Genomic DNA, 20,198 nt, shown 5'->3' on the forward strand with positions numbered 1-20,198 from the left:
CCAAACATCTCTAGGAAAGGAAAAATGACTTCATTTTCCACTCCTTTCCTAGGGAAACACGATTATGGTGGCAACCAAACGGATCCTAATCGTTGAAAGGCCAAGTACAAAGACAACACCAATTGAAAGATCCTAACCACTCAGTGGTTGGTTTGCGATTGAACGATGATAATAATGAGCAGAAATCCTAAATTGGCAGAGAAAATTCATCGAATCAGATGGTCAGATCATCTGACCAGTGCAATATTTAAGCTATGCGTGCGCAGCTCTTCACTCCTTGCCTCCCACTTTTATGAATTCACCAATATGGATTCTCCTACTTTTTTTTAGAAAAGTGACTATTGTATTCATACCATGAAATATACATGGGGACCAGTAGTCCCACCAATATGGCTTCTTTCTCCAGTGCCATGTTTCCAGAAGGGGAGAAAATAAGGTTTCACTCCTTCAAAGTAGTGCTTTGCTTCAATTCTTCTCAGGTTGAAGGGAGGCCTTTCCAGGGCAAAAAGCACAGCTCTTGCTCTTTTTGAGAGATTCAAGAAGGAAACACGCTTGAAGCAATTGAAGACCTTGGCGATGCAGTTCAAACTGAATCAAGAACTGAAACAGCCATCATGGGTGAGTTAGGATTGTTTTGCTGATACAAACTGTGAGCTACGGCCGCTCAACAGTGAGGATAACAAGATGAACAAGGTGGACCTTCTTTGGTTTTAGATAGTACATCAAAGAATAAGAGCTAGGGGAAGAACACTAACAAGTTTGATAGCTCGTGCTTCATTGTAGGTTTGTTCTGAGGGGCAATCGAATTGGATGAATCCTGGGATTCTTTCCTGTCACTGTTCCTGTCTTGTTAATCAATTCTGTTGTCTTATCTCTTTTATCAAAGTACTAGGTTACCAACAAAGAAATTTACAAAATTAGTAAAAGAATCACTGCAAACTAGCACTCCGATCTGAAGTTCTCTTTAAAAAACACAAAATTGTGTCATGGTTAAAGATTCAAACTTGGATTTAGAATCATAAAATTAACCAAGAAATGATTCAGTCTATACATGGAAATAATTTTATTGGACATGATTTGTGATAAAAATAAAATAAAAAGAATAGTACTCGAATTGAGTATACAGCAAAAAATGGTTCAATGTAATAAAAAGTACCTGCATAGCTATGCTTGGCAGGAAGATTCAAAGTTTTACTGATACATAACTTCGTCAGTCCTGCAAGATATAGTGTGGGAGTTGCATAAACATACAGGGACTGATATAAAAATAATCTGCTAAGCAAGAAAATAGATGATACTCGGAGAAATCAATATTAAAGGTCAAATTTCAGATCCACCCATGGAAATTTACACATTAAATGAGAATGCAAATACGCATGAAATATTAAAAAAAAAATGGAACCTGACAGTAATTTAGTTATATGCATGAAATTTTACCATAAGTCCCTTAATATTCTGTCAGTTTCAGAAAAAAGTTATGAGATATGCTCCTCTTGAAGTGTCATGGTATGAAGTGACCGAAGTTTGATCATGCAATGTAGAAACCGTTACTGCTTTGGTAAATGGATGGAAGTGGTTGCCTTTTTTCTTTTCATGGAATTGGCTGATCAAGTTTGATCTGTTTGAAGGAGAAGTAATCAATTACAGAAAGAAAAATTAGTTTTTAATAAGTAAATTACATATATATAATCTTATGAGAAAATTATTCCTAATGCATTTCTAAAGGATTTTATATAATATATACTCACACGTGGTACCCTCTATTTTGGAATCAAATTACTTTTTTCCAAAAAAAAAAAAAAAACAAAAAACACTACTCACACGCATCCAACTTGATGCAAGGTATGCCGCCCAAATCAGATTCTCTTCGGTCCTCGGACTTCAAAGCTACATGATGAAGAAACGGAGAGATTCTGATTAGAAGCAGCAGAGTGGATGAAAGAGAGGAGGGTAGTAAGCAAATGGTGAATGGTTGGCTCCCAGAAAGAGAAAGATAAGGGGAAATCCTCCGATGATGAGCAAGATGCCTTTGAACCAGACATGGCCTCAAGCACAAACTACTCAGAGAATGGATCAGACGATGATGGGGGATGAACAAGGCAGTACAGTCGAAGAGGAGGACAATGATGAAGTCATTGGCCTTGGCCGAAACCAAAAATTTGGCTGAAATCCGGTAAGAGATAAAAAAAACAGTAATATTTTATTATATCTGAAATTTCGGCCGAAATTACTGAAATTTCGGCCAAAATTTTGAAATTTGTAAGCCTGGAATTTCTTCATGAAATTTTTCTAAAGGATTCACTAGCCGACCCCAACTAGTTTAGGACAAAGGCTTAGTTGAGTTGGAAAACCCAAAATTTCGGATTACGTAAAATTTCGGTTTCGGTTTCAACTGAAATCCGAAATTTTGGATTTCAGCCGAAACTTAAAACCATGAGGCGGGGGGGTTGAGAAAATTTGGTTTTATAATGAATATAATTAGTTGGAGTATAAGGGGGCTGGGGGTTGTGAAGAACAAGAATGCGATCAGGGATATAGTAGGCAGCAGAAAAGGCTTGTATCATGACGATTCAGAAAACAAAGTTGTAAACTGTAAATAGGAGAATAGTCTCAGTTATGGGAAAATGGAAATGTTGAAGGGTTTTAAGGTCAGCAAGAGGAAGGTCAGGGGGCTATTCATAATTTGGGATAATGGCATTCATATAACCTAGAAGAAGCAACGTAAGAAAAAGATGTCTCGGTTGAGGTCTCGTGCAGAGATAGTGGACTGAAATGGACAGCATCAGCGGTTTATGGGCCTAATAATCCAATGCTGAGGAATGACTTATGGGAGAAGATGATAAGGGTTGAGAAATGGAGCAGTGGACCATGTTGTATGGGAGGGGATTTCAATATGATCAGGTTCACCAATGAGAAGAAGAAAAAACACTACTAGCATGAGAAAATTCAGCAAGGTTATCAAGAAACTGAATATAGTCAATTTAGCCACTGTATTGACCTGCACAAATATAAGGTGTGAAAGGATAATGGCTAGATTGGATATATTCTTGATTTCCACTGACTGGGAAGCAAAGTTTAATGGATTGACTCAAAAGGTTTCTACCCAACCCCGTATCAGATCATGCACCATTGAATCTACTCCAGAATGCTCAAAGAATATAACCTCATCCTTCTGGGCTCGAAAACGTATGGCTGAGAGTTTTTCCAGGTTTTGTGGAGAAACTAAAGTCTTGGTGGGAAGAGGCAGAGGCAAAAGGGTTGAGAAGGATTCAGATTCGCAAAAAAACTGTAGATTGCGAAGAAGAAAATTAAGGAATGGAAAAATGATAACTTTAGGTTTGCTGATGCAAGGAAGGCAGAAATCCAGAGGGAGTTAAAAAATATTTTAAGTATTTAGAAGAGGGAAGAGGGGACACAGTGTGAAACCCAAAGAGAGAATTTGAACCAAGAAAATGAAAGGCTTCTTCTATGCAAAGAGATACGGTTGAGGAAAAGGTCGAAAGCCTTACGACTGAAAGAAAGGGATCGTAAAATGTCTTTGTTACACAAAATGGCGGTGAAGACTGATGATGAAGACTGAAGAGTTACTGGAGGACTAAGGAAGAATTGAAGAACAAATTATCAGATATTACAAAGCATTATTCCACAAGGAGAAGAGATGGCTTCAAAAGGAGAAGATAAGGAGAAAACCCTCCACTCATTCATCAAAGATTTCAAAGTGACAATGCTTCAAAAGGATCTGGCTTTCGGGTCAGGTAATGTAACGACCCGATTCCGTCAAGTCGCTACGAGCAAAAGAACAATACAAATATCATGTAATTTTTTTTTTTTAAAGAGGATGAATAAGATAACCAAGATCCACAACCAAAATCTTATTCCAAATTAAATAAGTCTACCATAACAAGAGGTCCCTACAATACTTATACTCCAAATGAAAAGTAAAGTTTTAACAACTAAAGTTCAAACTAAAGAAAGTCCCGAAAAAGAATAAGAACATAAAATGACGCAAGACGTCATAGCATAATAATTCACGACACGAACTCGCCGATCACACAATCCCTTATCCCACGGTTTCTTCGTTTGCAAACGCTCTACCATCTAATGCCGCAACTCCTGTGCTGGAGAAAACAACGTTAGAGCAGGGTCCTCCAGAGACCGAGCAGAATAAGAGAGACAATATAAAAAGTGCATACACCATTCGACAGGGAGATTCTGAAATTGCGGAGGCTTGGTCCGATCAAGCTGCTGAATATTGGAAACAAGCTATAGCGTTTACTCCAGGTAATTATATTGAAGCACATAACTGGTTGAAGATCACACGAGCAGAGCAAATACAAGTATTAGTAGCATAGCAAAGCAAAAATGCGTTCCTCGTCATTAATATGTTTGCTCGCGGTAGAGTAATCCTTGATCGTAATTTCCAGTATGAGTACTGCGTCCAACATGAAACTTATGATTGGTAGTAAAATATCGATTTTCCTGTTGAGACCCAATTCGATCTTCATAGATTTCTCGAGAAACTTTCAATCCAAATCCTTAGCAATATCTAGAAACAATAATAAAGACTGGAAAGGAATTACACTATCCATGGCAATATAAATAAAAATGAGTGACAATGATTCAAGTTTATACTATGTATGCAACGAGTATGTAAAATGAGACAGCACATTCCTCAAGTACATCCGGCTTTTTCCCCATTTTCTTTTCTGTCAGTTTTCTTCTGACCTTTTCTTTTTACCGGTGTCCTTGTCGCACGACTACCAACTACCCCTGTCTAAAGGTAGTGGCGTTATGGACCCGGATTTCGGTCTCGCATTTAATGCCAAGCCGTTTCGAGGATACTATCCATTTGGATAGTTTGCTAACAAAAGGCTGTACACGCTTCTCGCGTTGGCCTTTGAACCTTAGGTCCCAGGATGATACCACCACACTCTTAATTTCCCCTTCACTCTCTCCCATGTATGATATGCAAATAAGGATTTTAAAGTACGTTACCTTTGCCTTGTTTTCCTGCATTCTTTCACATAAAGGTTAGAAACAGTTTATTATTAATTTCATTTCAAGTAAACAAGTATAGTGAGCTATACAGTTATTACTAAGAAAATTATATACGTAAGATTATTTTGCATGAAACAAGTTATATTGAAACCATTACAAAACAAGGTCTAGCTGTCACCTGCCTTCAAGTTAGATTTGTGGATAAGAAATTGACGAGCCCCCTAGAGGAGGTGGGCAGATTGATAACCTGGCAAGGATGAGATACAGATACTAAGATCTCACTGGCATATTCAAAGTTTCACTCAAAGGGTCCGTATGTCCAACAAAGACAGCCAATTCCTGTCTTAGCTTACATACGAAAACACTTACATCTATTTAGATATGATCAACAGTTGTAATTTATCTAATATACGGATTTACTCTTTCTTTTTTTTAAAGTGGACATATTTCATTAATTCTCAGAAAAGCATTCGGTATTTACTTATTAGTCTACAGATGAAAATTTTGATTTCTATTAAAGATACACCCAACTGTTGATCGGAGTATAAAATCAAATACCAGAGGAACCTATGATTAGTATTTGTTAGGGTCAACTGTTATTCAAGTATTTAGTTGATACAAGTGACGTTTTTAAGGATTTGAGGAGGATTATACATAGAATATATATGCACTAGATCGAGAAAATCACATACTACATATTTAAGTACCATGTCTACCCAGTTCTTAACATTAGTTTATACACTAATTTATACATCAAAACTGTACCATGTCTATTTAGTTATTATACATAATTTTTTAGGTATACATTAGTTTATACGCATTACCATTCAAAAAGAACATTTATACGCATACATATGTACAGTGTCCTTTCCAGATTTAGACTCGAGGGTACATTCCTACAAGCATAAATAATTAAACTCAGGTTATGAATCGCATTTTCGAACCCTCCAGTCATGCTGTTAACTATGAATCCACAGTACAAGCATATACTTATGCAGTCATCAACCCTCATAAATCAGATTAAACACAGCTTTACCTACAACAGCACAGACCTATACTACACCGTTATTATATACACCATCATTTAAATACATATAACCTTGAATCTGATCACATATTTATACTTATAATACCAAGCCATTAAAGGTCTAAGGTCTGTTCAGTTCTCTTATTCTTATGGTGATCGAGGATTAAGGGCCTTAGATCTATCCCAACTTATACTTATAATATGCAGATGTTAAAGATCTTGAAATATTTTCCAGATTTTCATTAAGAAGGAGGTCACAAGAACATCCCTCTTATTCTTTTGATAGGGATTTAAAGAGAAAAAGGTTTTGGGGTACTTACTTGATGGATCTAGGGTATAAGGAGAATCAAGTATAAAGCTCTTCTTCTTCTTCTTTCTTCTGTTATTGTTTTTTTTTTTTTTTGGAACTTGAGTCTGTCTCTCTCCCTCGTTAAATTTTTGGGCGAGAATGGGAGAGGTGCACGTCACTATATATATATATATATATATATATATATATATATATATATATATATATATATATATATAGAGAGAGAGAGAGAGAGAGAGAGAGAGAGAGGAAAGTGTTGGTGAGCTTAAGCTCACCAAACTTACGGTGAGCTTAAGCGCCCCAATCACATGGGTCCCACATTTTCTGTGGTGATCCAAACCATTCATTTGCAAGGCCCTATCATAGATAGGGTGTGTACCAAAACTCAGCTCCATAAGATCATCCTAACCCCTCCATTTGTGGAGGACAAAAATGGGCAGATTTGTGGAAAAATAATGTCTGTCCATTTTGACCTCCACAAATGGATGGGTTAGGATGATCCTATGGAGCTGATTTTTGGTACACACCCCATCTATGTAAGGGCCTTTCAAATGAATGCTTTGGATCATCCTAACAAAGTAGGCCCCAATGTGATTGGGCGCTTAAGCTCACCAACACTTTCCTCATATATATATATATATATATATATATATATATATATATATATATATATATATATATATTATTCTATTCTATTTTCCTTGTTTTATGATTGGTAACTTAAGATGAGTCATAAGAGGGCTATAGTAAGTTACCAAAAACCCAACTCCTTGGTCTTATCTATAAGGCATGATAGGCAATTTTTATGGGGTTTAAATTTTAAAGAAAAGGAAAACAACCAAAAGAGGGGAGAGGGGAGAAAGGTGAGTTGTGCGCATGATTCTTTCCCTAGTGGGGATCGTGTAACTGCCCAAATATTAGGAAACCTTTTATTTTCTCTCAATCTCTCCTTTTTGATTGGTCAAAGGATATTCTCAATAGTATCTCCTTAAACCTAGATTTCTATATCATATCCCAAAGAAATCAGCAATTATAACATACTTTTAGGATTTGAGAAATTTGGAAGTGGGCCCACTCTTCATTTAAAAGTGTAAGCACATTTTCCCATACAAGGAAAAACGTGGGTTTCTTCCCATACTCTTTTTTTTTCCATGTTTTAAGTGATATTTTCCCCGGAAATTATTTTTACAACAAGACTTATTTTCTTCTCTCATTTAGGGAATTTAGTTATAACTTTCAATAGCCATAGATTCTAAGATCTATGGATCAAAGCAAATCAAAGGGAAAAGAGTGATTAAAAACTAAGATCAAGGGTTGATCAACGATGGATCGTTGATCCCCACCCTCAAAAATAGATCTATTGATCCAATGGCCTAAATCTTAGGGTTTTGAAAGAAGAAGATAATCACAGTCATTACAGGTAAATAGCGGACCAAGAAAAAACTTCCATACTCCCTCATGTTCATTAATATTACCCTTTTACATAGAAAGAGTCAAGGCTGTGCAATTATAATAGTATAATGCATCTGGAAGAATGAAAGAAACATTTTATGTACTTGTATTGTAGGAAAGAAATGTTTGGAGGCATAATCTGGCTGAACATTCTGCAAGAAGCTTTCGATTTTTGTTGGTTTAATATTAGTTTTTTGTCACTGGCTCCTAAGAGTGGATCCTAATTGGTTAATATCTTTCGTGTTCCAAAGTTAAAGGACTAGAGTATCTTATTTGTGAATTGAAAGTAATCGACGAGATGTTGAGGACATATGCTTACAATATATTCACAATGGTCATCAAATCCATGGCAAGAAGCTCTCAAGATTTTTGGAAGAAAGTGAGGCAGCCAAATTGCAAAACTACAAGGTTGACAGAAATTGAAATAAACGGCAGAAAATAGATAAGAGTTCAAGGGAGAAGATGATTAGAAGAAGTAGAGCTTCCAAGTTGTACAACCATAAAACTTCCAATAAAAACTAACTATATCCCAGAAAAAAAGGCGCATGCACACACGCACACAAGCACACACACGCACAAGCACATGCACACGCAAACGCACGCACACGAACGCACGGGCGCGCGCACACATATTAGCATATAACTCTAAGACACTAATTCAATTCCAGCCATTGGTCTAAAGACCCAACCTGACTTAGGATGACATCATAAAACCTCAAGTAAAAGTAAAAGTAAAAGCTAACTTGGACACCTCAAGGATTGTGAAATCCGTAAAACCCACTTAAAACTTTATAAAATGATGAAAATACCTCTAAAACTAAAAAAAGACATGCTCTACCACTAAACATTAAAGTGGCCCTTCCCTTTACTAAAAAAAAGACATGCTCATAATATTCGGCAATAACACCCTTCCCTCACGAGCTAACCAATAGAGTTTGGGTAAGCAGGTCATAATGGGCTTGTGCAATGAAATGAGATGGTTACAAAACCCTCACTTTATTCCACATCATGCATCTTTCTTCCTTTTCAATATGTCAGTAGTAGTGTCTTTTTTAAAACTTCCCTCCAACAAAAGCCTTGCAACTAGAAGGAATAAGAGCATTCCAAATGTTACTACCAAAAAGTAGGCTTTCCATCCTCAATAAGCCCGCCCTAAAGAAAAAATCTAATTGAAAAGACATCTACAGGATCCGACCCCCATACCTTATGATCCTCAACAAGAGGGGAAATGAAGACCTCTTCAAGAAAACCAAAAAGCTCTAGACAAACAAACTCATTAACTTTTATATGGCAACAAAGGAGACCCCCACCTCTCCCCCCTCTTCATAACGTTCGGCAATAAAACCCTTCCTTCACAAACTAACATATGGAGCTTGGGCAAGCATGCCATAAATGAGTGACTTCCACGTATCTGGGGGCTTTGTGGAGGGTGCCAAATTTTGGATGGGTTCTCAGCAAAAACGAATGACTTTAAGGTAAAGCAAGAATCATTTGGTAGTTCAATACGAAGAAAACTTATGATCATGTCGACTGGAATTTTGTAACCACATCATGGTTAGAACAAGCTTTGGTGATCAATGGAGGAAGTGGATAGTGGGTTGTGTAGGATTTTCTATCCTTGTGAATGGTACTGTAGTCAAGGTTTTAAATTTTGGTTTCGGCTTTGGATTTGGTCGCCATGGAAACAAAACTGTTTTGGTTTCGGTAGAAATTCTGTAAAATCGAGGAAACATATACAAATGATAGAATCTAAAGATGAAACTTCAGGAAATGCTAGAATAAGTACAAATACAGACTTAAAAACCATCACATAAGAAAGACAACCATCCATAACATTTTAAAAACATCGAACACCTAGTGACATGCATGTCTAATAATTTACTACATACCAAATTTCACGTGTAATTCATATAAATATTTATGCATATTACATGCACCACATTTTGCATGAAATTCATATAAATATAATTATGTAATGCATACTAATATAGTATATCCCTATTACACTTACGATTTTGGTTTATGCATTTCAGTCAGTTTGGTTTTGGTAGAGATAGACACGGAAACATTTCGTGTCGGTTTTGGTGGAAATTTAAAACCATCACTGCAGTTGGTTTCATGAAGTGGGGGAGGCCATCAATAAGATTATGAAGAGAGCGGAGGAGAGAGGGGTAATTGACGGAAAGATCCTGATAGAGGTCGGTAAGATGATTCAGAAGCATCAATGAGATCACTATGTGAAGGAACGAAGCAAAAAGGTTAAACACCTTGTCAAGTGGTTCAAGATATATTTAGAAATAAGAAAGAGATTATAGTGGAATGAGGCCCAAGAGTGAAGAAAGTTTCTGAGTGGAGACCTCTGCCACCTCAGTCATTAAACTAAATGTTGATGGGCTGTCCTTCAGAAAATTGGGTCAACATTGGTGGGTGATGTTTTCGTAACGACACAGAGGAGATTGTTGGGGTATTTTTCAGTCCAATTGGCATTAGGACCCACAAGAAGCCGAGGCACATTCTCTTGTCACCAGTTACATATCTTTTTGAAGACCTCGATGGGTGCTAGTTGGTCAAGGGAGACCCATCAACTAGTCATCACTTAGACACTTAATCGTGCCCCAAAAACGTGGTGACTGTCTCATACCAGTGATAAGGTTATCGATTTATTTATTTATTTATTGAATAAGTAGCAAATTTATAAATTACAGAAAGCAATTACAACATGTCACCAGGAAGAGATTGCTCAACAACAATAGCCAGCCTTTTTAAACCCCATTTGCTAGTGGATCCGCTAAGTCATTTGTGCTTCTAGAGATATGCCTAAAAGCAATGTCCTCAAGTCCTTCCCCTACATCTGTGCAGTTATCGATGTTTGTAGAACAAAGGACATTTCCTTTCCACATAGCCTTAGAGACGCTCAAGGGTGGTTAGTGGATTCATTAGCCAAAGATGGTGTACATAGAGGCTTGCTTTATGTGTTGCAATCTCTGCCCCTCCGTAATCTTCTTTTGCCCTTCAATGGTGATTTCATTACCATTTCAAAAAAAAATGCATGACTCAATGAACCTAACCAAACATCTTCGCAAAACCTTATACTCTCCACCAAAAACCTAACCCTTGATAACAACTCCTCTCGAACAAAACAACCAACCGCCACGCACCCAAGCCTCTCCTCAAACCTAACTTCTCTTAGTATGTTAGATAAGTATATCTATGGTGAATCACTCTTCTTTCTTTCTTTCTTTCTTTCTTTCCAAGGGGAAGGGGAATGGTTAGGGGAGGAGGGAGCCTGTGGTTGAGGAGACTCCCTTAATGTTATTAGATGGGCTAGCAAGGACGAGAATAATCCTTTTAGGTCTGCCACCTATTTGAGAATGTTTAGAAATATGTTGCACTCTTCAGATGTCATTCAATATGTTCTTCAAGAGGAGAACTCATAGCCGAATCTATTCACTTGCTAGGATGTCCATTCTTAGCCAACTGGTTGCTTTTGGATCCAATTGTTTTTCCCAAATGCAACATAATATGTGTTAAGTATAAAAGATAAATAATGCCTTTCTCCACCAGCTTAAGCTATTGGAGAAGTTGGTAAGTTAACATGGTATCAAAGCCAAAGGTCTCGAGTTCAAACCTCCTGGATAGCAAAATCCACATGTGATGGTCGGCACAAAGTGGGACCACATGTGCCACGTGTTTGCCAAGTGGGCCACACGTGCAGGGGAGTGTTAAAGTATAAAAGATAAATAACGCCTTTCTCCACCAGCTTAAGCAATTGGAGAAGTTGGTAAGTTAACAATATGTATTTGTATTTTTTTTTTCTAATAAATTTGCTGGTACCAATAAAAAGGAAAAGGACAAATTATATTATTGTGTTAGTGTATAAACTTGTATGCATCATGCATGTCTAGTTAAGTTCATTCTTATCAGTTACTATTCATTTTAAGTATATCCAACCCAATTGGGAGTCTGAGGCTAGTAGAATGGTACAAGATATAAAAAAAAGGGCGGACCAGTGCACGAGGTTCCTGAAATTGCGGGGTCTGGGGAGGGCTAGATGTACGCAGCCTTACCCCTGCTTTGCAGAGAGGCTGTTTCCGTGACTCGAACCCATGACCGCCAGTAGAATGGTACAAGAGATAAACTTCATGTTTCATCCAGTAAAATTATAAACAGATACTGTTGTGTCTCATGAACTGAGACTTTTCTGAGTGTCATTACCAAGGAATTGCAATCTAAACCCAGTACTTTTCATGGGAAAAATAAAATAATGTAGTTCAATTCAGTATGGAAAACAACCCAAAAGCAGTCCCCACCTAACAGACAAGTTAAGTCATGGGCAAACATCTAATTGCAATCCAAACCCAGTATTTTCATGTGAAACATAAAATAATGTAGTTCAATTCTTTGCATGAAGGCCTTTGGTTCCATATAAAGGTAGAGGAATTGTATATGCACAGCAGTGAGCTTTGCATCTTAAAAATCCATATTTAGCAAATGTTTTACTGATTGTAAGCATTTTAATGCTACCTGAAAATGTGTGTAGTCTTCAATTTACATGCCAGAAAGCTTGCACCCATTTCCATTTTTAAGCCATACCAGTAAAATGCAGAAGAAATATTAGATTGAATTTTTCTTATCAACTTTTTAACTGATCTGTTTCAGAAAAAAAAAAGAATGATTTGCAAAATCAGCAGGACATCAGAACACAGTTACGAAAATGACAAAAGGGGATTTTTTTTTTGAAAGAAACAAGAGAAAATTAATAAATAAATAAGCAAAGAGGCATACCCTGCTCAGCATTTATTAGATGGTGGATTGCAAACTGCTCGCAGGTAAAGCTGATTTACACGATGCAGCTGACATCAATGAATAAATGGTGCTCATTAACAGTGGCCATCGTTCATTTCTAAAAGAGTGGAATTTTCTGCAAGTTAATAACCAGTAACATGACACTCAGACTCTCAACTTATCAGCAATCCACTCTGTATCTATAGTTTTATCTTCCTTGGACAGCTCTCTCGCCAAAATTACATAAGTCTGAAAGTTGATATTACAATCCCTAGCTTCCATAATGTGAAGAAAATTCATGCATAACTCTGAACATCCTTCTTTCAATAATCCATCGATGAGCACCGTCCACACAATCTCATCAGGGTTCCAACGTCGCTCAAGCATCCTCTCAAACAATCCCTGACCTTCTACTATCCTTCTATCTTTGCAGAGAGCACACACCAATGCCTTATAAGCAACTAAGTCAGGTTCAAACTCCCCAACATCCATTGTATTTAAGATTTCTAGAGCACAGTCAATTTTTAACTGTCTACAAAATGCAATTAACAAAGAATTATATATTTCTTCACTTGGGCACATGGATTTTTCTGTCATAATCCTAACCAACCGATCTGCCTCATATGGTTTGCCTTCGCGACACAAACCAACCGCTAGAGTACCATAGGTATCAGGGGTTGGCTCACATTCATTCTCCGATAACGTAAGTAAGAGAATCGAAATTGTATCAAAGTCGATATCCTTCTCATCTGAACTGCATTGTTTTTGCAACCCTTTCATCAACACACCATAAGTTCGGTAGTTGGGTTTGCAACCAGAACTCATCATCTGCCTCAACATTAAGAAGGCATGGTCTAGCCTACCTAATGTAACATAACCATCGATTATCGAGGTATATGTTACCTGATCAGGAACCAAACCTTTTTCCTCCATTTCTCCAAGTAAAGTTTCAGCCTCCCCAGCTTTGCCTTCTTGACACAACCCATACACAAGTGAACTGTAAGTGTGGAGGTTTGGCTGGCAATCTTGCTTCACCATTTTGTCAAAAACTTTATATGCAAGGGATGTCGCCCCATTCCTACACAACCCATCAATCAATGTTGTGTATGTCACAACATTTGGCAACATCCCTTGCTCTGCCATCTTATCACAGAGTTTCTCTGCTTCAGACAACCTATTTTCTTTGGAAAACCCATTGATAAGGGCATTGTATGTCTGGACATTCGGCTCGCAACCATTCTCCACCATCCTCTCCAGTAAGGACAGTGCAGCATCTAGTTTCCCGTTCTTACAATGGCCATCAATTAATGAAGTATAAGTGACCTGATTAGGACTCAAACCATGTCCTACCATTTCATTAAATACTTTAGAAGCTGAATTGAGCATACCCCCTTTGCAAAATCCAGAAACTAGTTCAGAATACGTCCATTCATCCGGTTCACATCCATTCACTTTCATGGCATCTTTTAATCTGGTAGCATTGTTTAGATTGCCACATTTACAATACCCATTAATCAGGGTGTTGTATGTTACCTGATTTGGAGAAGGGCCTAACTTCAACATTCTATTGAAAAGAACCATTGCCTTGTCAATCTTGCCCAGTAGACAAAAGCCCTTTATCATCTCGCTGTAAGTTTGAGCATTCGGTGAGCAACCACGCCTCTCCATCCCATCAAAAACCTTGAAAGCGGACTCGATTTTTCCTTCAGTGCAAAACCCATTTATTAAAGCATTGTATGTTACTGTATTGGGAATCAAACCTTCTTGCAACATCTTGTGAAATAATCCAATTGCCAATTCAAGATTGTCCACTCTAGACAACCCACTGATCAATGCTGTATACGTATGAACATTTGGTCGGCACCCCCTCTTTCTCATATCAGCTACCAAATCACAAGCCTCGTTGACACGGCCAATACCACAAAGCGAAGCCACTGGAACGGTATATGTATAAATCGTAGGTTCAATGCCTCTCTCGACCATTTCTTCAAGCAAATCCAATGCCTCATCAATCCTCCCCTCATTACAAAGTCCATTTATCAGAGTCGAATATGTCACCGAATTTGGAACACAACCGTCCTTAATCATTCGATCAAAAACTGAGAATGCTAACTCTAAATTATGGTTCCTACAATGCCCAAGAATCAAAGACGTATAGGTAAAAACATCGGGACTCAACTCGAATTGGAAAATTCGACTGAAAATCATCTCAGCCTCTTGAATCTTTCCCTTCTTGCATAGTATATTAATCACAGTATTAAAAGTCAAAAGATTTGGCTCTATGCCACCACCCAACATCTGTTTATACACATTTTGCGCAACATTGACCATATCTAACTTACCCAACGCAATTAGAAGTCTATTATAGCTAAACAAACTGAACCCAAATCCATTTACACTGATTTCATTCAAAAAGGCTATTACCCTCAGCATCTCTTCTTCATTTCTACAAGACTTAATCAATAAAATCCTCACCCGATCAGCGGGCACAAACATACGGGCGGATACAAGCCTATTCAACAATATGAAAAAACAATCAATGTGTTTGTAAAAATGCCTCTGAGAAGAAACCCAGTAAAAGAAATCAAGAACTGATCTAGTATCTTTGTGGAGTTGTAAGATTTGTGCTATGTGATGGGGGGTTAGGTTTGGGCTCAAGCTCTTAAGCTCAGAGCTTTGTTGCCATCCGATGTGGCCTAGGATATCACAGACCCTTTGAGCTAGACTAGTATTTTTGATGGGTTGTTGAGAAGGGGAGGGTATAAATTGAGATGAAATGTGAGATTGTGAGAGGAATCTAAAGATTTGGTGAAAACCCAATAGAGGGGAATGATTGTGGAGGTGAATGAGAAATGGGTTTTTGGAGAGGAAGAGGGGATTTACCATTTCGGGCGATATGGGTTCATGGGTGGTGGTCTGTGTCCACCATGGAAGACCTGTTGTTGCTGATGAGGAGGTGGTCGTGGGCCTGGGCTTGTTGGGCTTTCTGGAGGTGCGGTCCAAGAATCCTGGTCATTGGAACGCCACGGTAGGAGGGTGTTTCAGAGAGAGAGAGAGGGAGAGAGAGAGAGAGAGAGAGGGCATTTTGGCCCAACTAAATAAAGGGGTTTTAAACTTTTAATGCATGCTTTTTGTTATTGATTTTTTAGGGAAATGATATATTCACCCATTTTTCTTCCTTGGGACACCCCATTTAGTGTAAAAGGTTGTCATAAATATACTAGAGGGGGCTGGCTCGGGGAAGAAAAGAGGTTGAATATATTACTTCCCAATTATCATGTGTTTGGCCTGCGTGATGGCTCTTGACTTTATGTTAATAGGTTTAGGTCTGCTAGAATGCTCTAAGGCTCTTAACCCTCTTACCTAACTGAAACTACAAAATTGGTAAATCACCCACAATGGAAGTTTTTGTGGGTGAATGAATATCAATAACATTAGTCAAAGATAGATGATGATGGAAACTGGGTGGGTCCACTTCCTCTCACCACTTACACAAGTGGGATGCTAATGAATTGGGACCTCTTAGACAATAATATGATTTCCATTAGTAATGGTACATATTCATTTTCAAGGAATTTGATACCCGCACACTTTTCTTCTTTTCCAAAGAGAAATCTTTTGAGGGGAACTTTATGAAGAAGAAATGGATTCTTCTTTTCCCTGACCAATACGCCAAAAGCTCCAGAGCTGATGGAATGCGTTAGGCTGGGCCCTTTAAACCTATCCCATACTAGGTTGGGTCCCACCTAGTCCCATACCTAGGCAGGCCTCCACTCAAGACCATAACAGTACTACTTTCCAACTTGATTTTGAAGATCAACCCCACTTAACCCTCCTTTCATGAGTCTAAGCAATCATTTGTGATAAGCACAAATTCCAAGATCCGGCGTCCTCCGTAAAGGCACCTCAGAAAGGAAGGATAATATCTCATATGATCTTTCTCAATCTAATCGCTAGGGGTTTTGTGATTATTGTACATATTTCCCACCAAGCTACTGGGGTGAAAATCCTTAATTTCTTTTGCCCTTGTCTTCTTAGAAATGAGAGCCACAAATGTCATTTCAGCTTTGTTAATACATCAGTGAACAAAAAAAAATAATGTATAGCTAACATTGAATCACTAGTGTAATGTCATTTTGCTTGGTAGAAAGTCATAGTGATGCCATCCGAGCGAGTTACATTTTCTCTATTTCTTGATAAAACTATGGTCTTCACTTCCTCCTCGAATTCCCTCTCATGTATCAATGCGGACTTCATATGGGTCTGCTTTGGTTGCATGTGGTTACCTAGTAGAGTAGTGGTAAGTAGTGTTTGGTTGTCAATCTCGTAGAGCAGTGGTAGATGGTGTCACTACGAATATAGAACATCAATCCAAATTACTGGCAAACAACAAAAATTTGATGGTTCCTTCTTAGCACTCACAAGCTTGTGAGAAAAATAGTATCTATGTCTCTTTCTCAAGCACTTCGGTTATGTACCTAAATACACCTCTTTGTATTTATGTCCCTTTCTATGGGGCTCTACATTCTTCTTTTCAGCAAATAGCGCGGAAAAATCATAATATAGACGTTACTTAAAAGCCTGGCCATTTGAACTTTTGAAATTATTAGAGAAGGGAGATGTTTTTACCATGCGATTCCATCCTCCTCTACTCCTTCCTCGAACCAAAACCATCGAGCAAAAGACTATGTCTCTTCTCCAAAACTCTTCCAACCCTCACCATCTCCTCCAAATCCATGCTCTCATCATCAAAACCTCTCTCCATCACAACAACTTCATTCTCGCCAAGTTCTTGCGCCGTTGCTTTAAGGGTTCTTCGCCCGAAACCTTACCTTACGCTCGCTCTATTTTTAACCAAATCCAAAACCCAGATACATTCATTTGGAACACCATGATTCGGGCTTATTTGAATGCCCAAAACCCAACAGAATCTGTGTACCTTTTTCACCAAATGTGGCTCTATGAAGGCGTGACCCTCGATAGTTTCAGCCTTTCTCTAGTTCTTCAAGCTTGTGGAAGATCGGTTGATGATCTTAATGGTAGAAAGATTCATACCCATGTTTTGAAACTTGGGTTTGGGTCGGATTTGTTTGTGCAAACGGCTATTGTTGAAATGTATGCTAAATTAGGTAATCTAGAGATTGCACAGAATGTGCTTGATCAAATGCGTGAACGAGATTTAGTTTCGTATAATGTTTTGTTGGCAGAGTATGTTAGAATTGGTGACATTGAATCTGCACGCCAATTGTTTGATAAAATGCCTGACAGAGATTTGGTGTCTTGGAATACTTTGATTCATGGGTATGCAACTAGCGGTAATGTAAGCGCTGCAAGACAATTGTTTGATAGAAGTAATGAGAGAGATTTGGTTTCGTGGAGCTCGATGATTGCGGGATATGCCAAAAACAGACAATCTAGCGAGGCCTTGAGGCTATTTCATGAGATGCAATTAGCAGAAGTGGTGCCCGATGGAGTCACGATGGTTAGCATCTTGGCTTCTTGCAGCGACGTGGGTGCCTTAGGCATGGGCAAGATGGTTCATGAGTACATAGAAAGAATTGGAATTGAGGTAGATGTAAAGCTAGGGACATCTCTTGTAGACATGTATGCCAAGTGTGGGGATATTGAGAATTCACTTAAAGTCTTTAACAAGATGCATGTGAGGGATGTCCTCACTTGGAGTGCCATGATTATAGGACTTGCAAACCATGGGTTTGGGGAGGTTGCTCTTAATCTTTTCTCCGAGATGATATCAAAAGGAGTTAAACCAAATGATATTACTTTTGTGGGGGTGCTATGTGCATGTAATCATGTTGGTTTTGTGAATAGGGGCCGGGTATTTTTTCACTCCATGAGAGACAAGTATGGTGTTAGTCCTAAAATTGAGCATTATGGATGCATGATTGATCTTTTCGGTCGAGCAGGGCTCCTTAAAGAGGCCAGGCAGCTTATTAGAACCATGCCGTTTGTGCCAGATGCTATTATCTGGAGAGCGTTTCTCAGTGCTTGTAGAATCCATAGAAATGTAGATTTAGCAGAAGAAGCTATAGTGAATCTTCTTGAGTTGGAGCCGCATGTGGATGGGCATTATGTGCTCTTATCAAACATATATGCCCAAGCGAAAAAGTGGGACAAGGTTGCTAATATTAGAAAGATGATGAAAGGAATGATTATCTCAAGGGTCCCCGGGTGCAGCTCAATCGAAGTTGACAACACGGTGCATGAGTTCATTGCAGGTGATAGGTCGCACTCGAGGTCTGAAGATATCTATGAAATGTTGGCCGAGATGAATGATCGATTAATTCTTGCCGGCTACAAACCAATGACATCCTTGGTTCTACAAGATGTGGATGACCAGGCAAAAGAGCATGCATTGGCTCATCACAGTGAAAAATTGGCGGTTGCTTTTGGGCTTCTAAGCACCGCTCCTCGATCCCCCATTAGAATTGTGAAGAATCTACGGATGTGTGATGATTGCCATTCCGCCATTAAGCTTGTTTCTGTGATTTATGATAGGCAGATAATTGTTCGGGATCGGAATCGTTTCCATCATTTTATTGGAGGATTGTGCTCTTGTAGGGACTATTGGTGAAAGAATTGATCAGGTCAATTCTTGATTACTTACAAGAATCACCCTTCCCAAAGGCTATCTATACCTCAATCACCCACACATAGTAAGGTTGGATAGAAGACAAGCTCTAAAATGTTGCCACCACCTTACAACCAAATACCTTCTTTCCACATGATGATCTTGGAAAGATTCATGTTTAAGATTGGAATTTTCTTTGGGGTAGGTTTTCACAGAAATTGATGGGGTGGCGAAATCGAAAGGGATCTGGAATTTTCATTTGGTGGCCCCATTGTTGACATCCCATTGCCCCCAAGTTGGACCAATCGTTCAATCCTAATTCCTAACCAATCATTAGCCACCAAGAAATGTGCAGTTGGCAATTGTTGAAGGTCATGCATTGAGGTGCTCACTTAACTTTGATGTAAGCTCTTTTAGTAACTCGGTGCTCGTGAGTATAGAAGGGGGAGTTTGTTGAGGAATACCATGGGGTCCAGCCCCATGAGGTAAAACCCCTCTTTCACACGTCTTGTACAAGTGAAAGGGGCGGTGGAGAAAAAGAAAAAGAAATGGTTTAGAGAGGAAAAATGAAGGTTTAGAGAAAATTGACGGGGGTGTTTTTTCATGTGAAAAGGGTTCTTAGTTGGGAGCCAAATCCTAGGGTTTTTTAAGGTTCTCTTGGAGAAGAAGAGGAGAAGAACTGCTAGTGGGGTTTGTTCTTGGCATTTGGGTCATTCCAGTGGCCGTATTTGCTGTCTCTCACGTTCTACGCTCAATCATAAAATTGAAACTGCGGTGTGTGCTTTCTGGTTGTTGAAGATATTTTGGGGCCTTTTAGCAGTGGGAAAGAGTTCTCTTGTTGGTGCTTGTCAGGGAACCCTGTATTTTCTCCAAGTTATTGTTGTTCTCCCATTCTTTTTGTAAACTCAAGTTTTGGGCAAAACTAGAGAAGAAAGACATTGTAAAACCTCATTTCATTTTAGTGGATTCCTCTTGGATTTGCCCTGTAGTTTTTCCCTTTATCTTAAGGGATTTTCCAAAGATTCCCTCAATGTTAT

General features: G+C 38.5%; 1 protein-coding gene and 1 pseudogene across 7 annotated transcripts; one reads left to right on the forward strand and one right to left on the reverse strand.

The window, feature by feature from the left end:
- Window positions 1-190: 190 nt before the first annotated feature.
- Window positions 191-15,623, reverse strand: LOC143849797 (uncharacterized). 7 transcript variants are annotated; one of them, XM_077358999.1, is made up of 7 exons: window positions 15,456-15,623; window positions 12,573-15,084; window positions 5,181-5,245; window positions 1,438-1,618; window positions 1,157-1,216; window positions 756-888; window positions 192-600 (listed from the first exon to the last, which is right to left on the reverse strand). In XM_077358999.1, the coding sequence occupies exons 1-2, from the start codon at window positions 15,476-15,478 to the stop codon at window positions 12,738-12,740; spliced, it is 2,370 nt and encodes a 789-aa protein (XP_077215114.1). In that variant the 5' UTR covers window positions 15,479-15,623; the 3' UTR covers window positions 192-600; window positions 756-888; window positions 1,157-1,216; window positions 1,438-1,618; window positions 5,181-5,245; window positions 12,573-12,737. The 7 variants fall into 7 exon arrangements, with proteins under 7 accessions (XP_077215111.1, XP_077215108.1, XP_077215114.1 ...); XM_077358996.1 differs by having other exon boundaries at window positions 191-600; window positions 756-836; window positions 12,573-15,598; XM_077358993.1 differs by having other exon boundaries at window positions 191-600; window positions 12,573-15,598.
- A 1,408-nt stretch (window positions 15,624-17,031) lies between these two features.
- LOC143851591 (pentatricopeptide repeat-containing protein At5g66520 pseudogene) lies at window positions 17,032-20,140 on the forward strand (annotated as a pseudogene).
- Window positions 20,141-20,198: the final 58 nt, after the last annotated feature.

This window comes from Tasmannia lanceolata, unplaced genomic scaffold, assembly GCF_043159265.1.
Source record: "Tasmannia lanceolata isolate RefF3 unplaced genomic scaffold, GAP_Taslan_0.1 ptg000018l, whole genome shotgun sequence".
Lineage (NCBI taxonomy): Eukaryota > Viridiplantae > Streptophyta > Magnoliopsida > Canellales > Winteraceae > Tasmannia > Tasmannia lanceolata.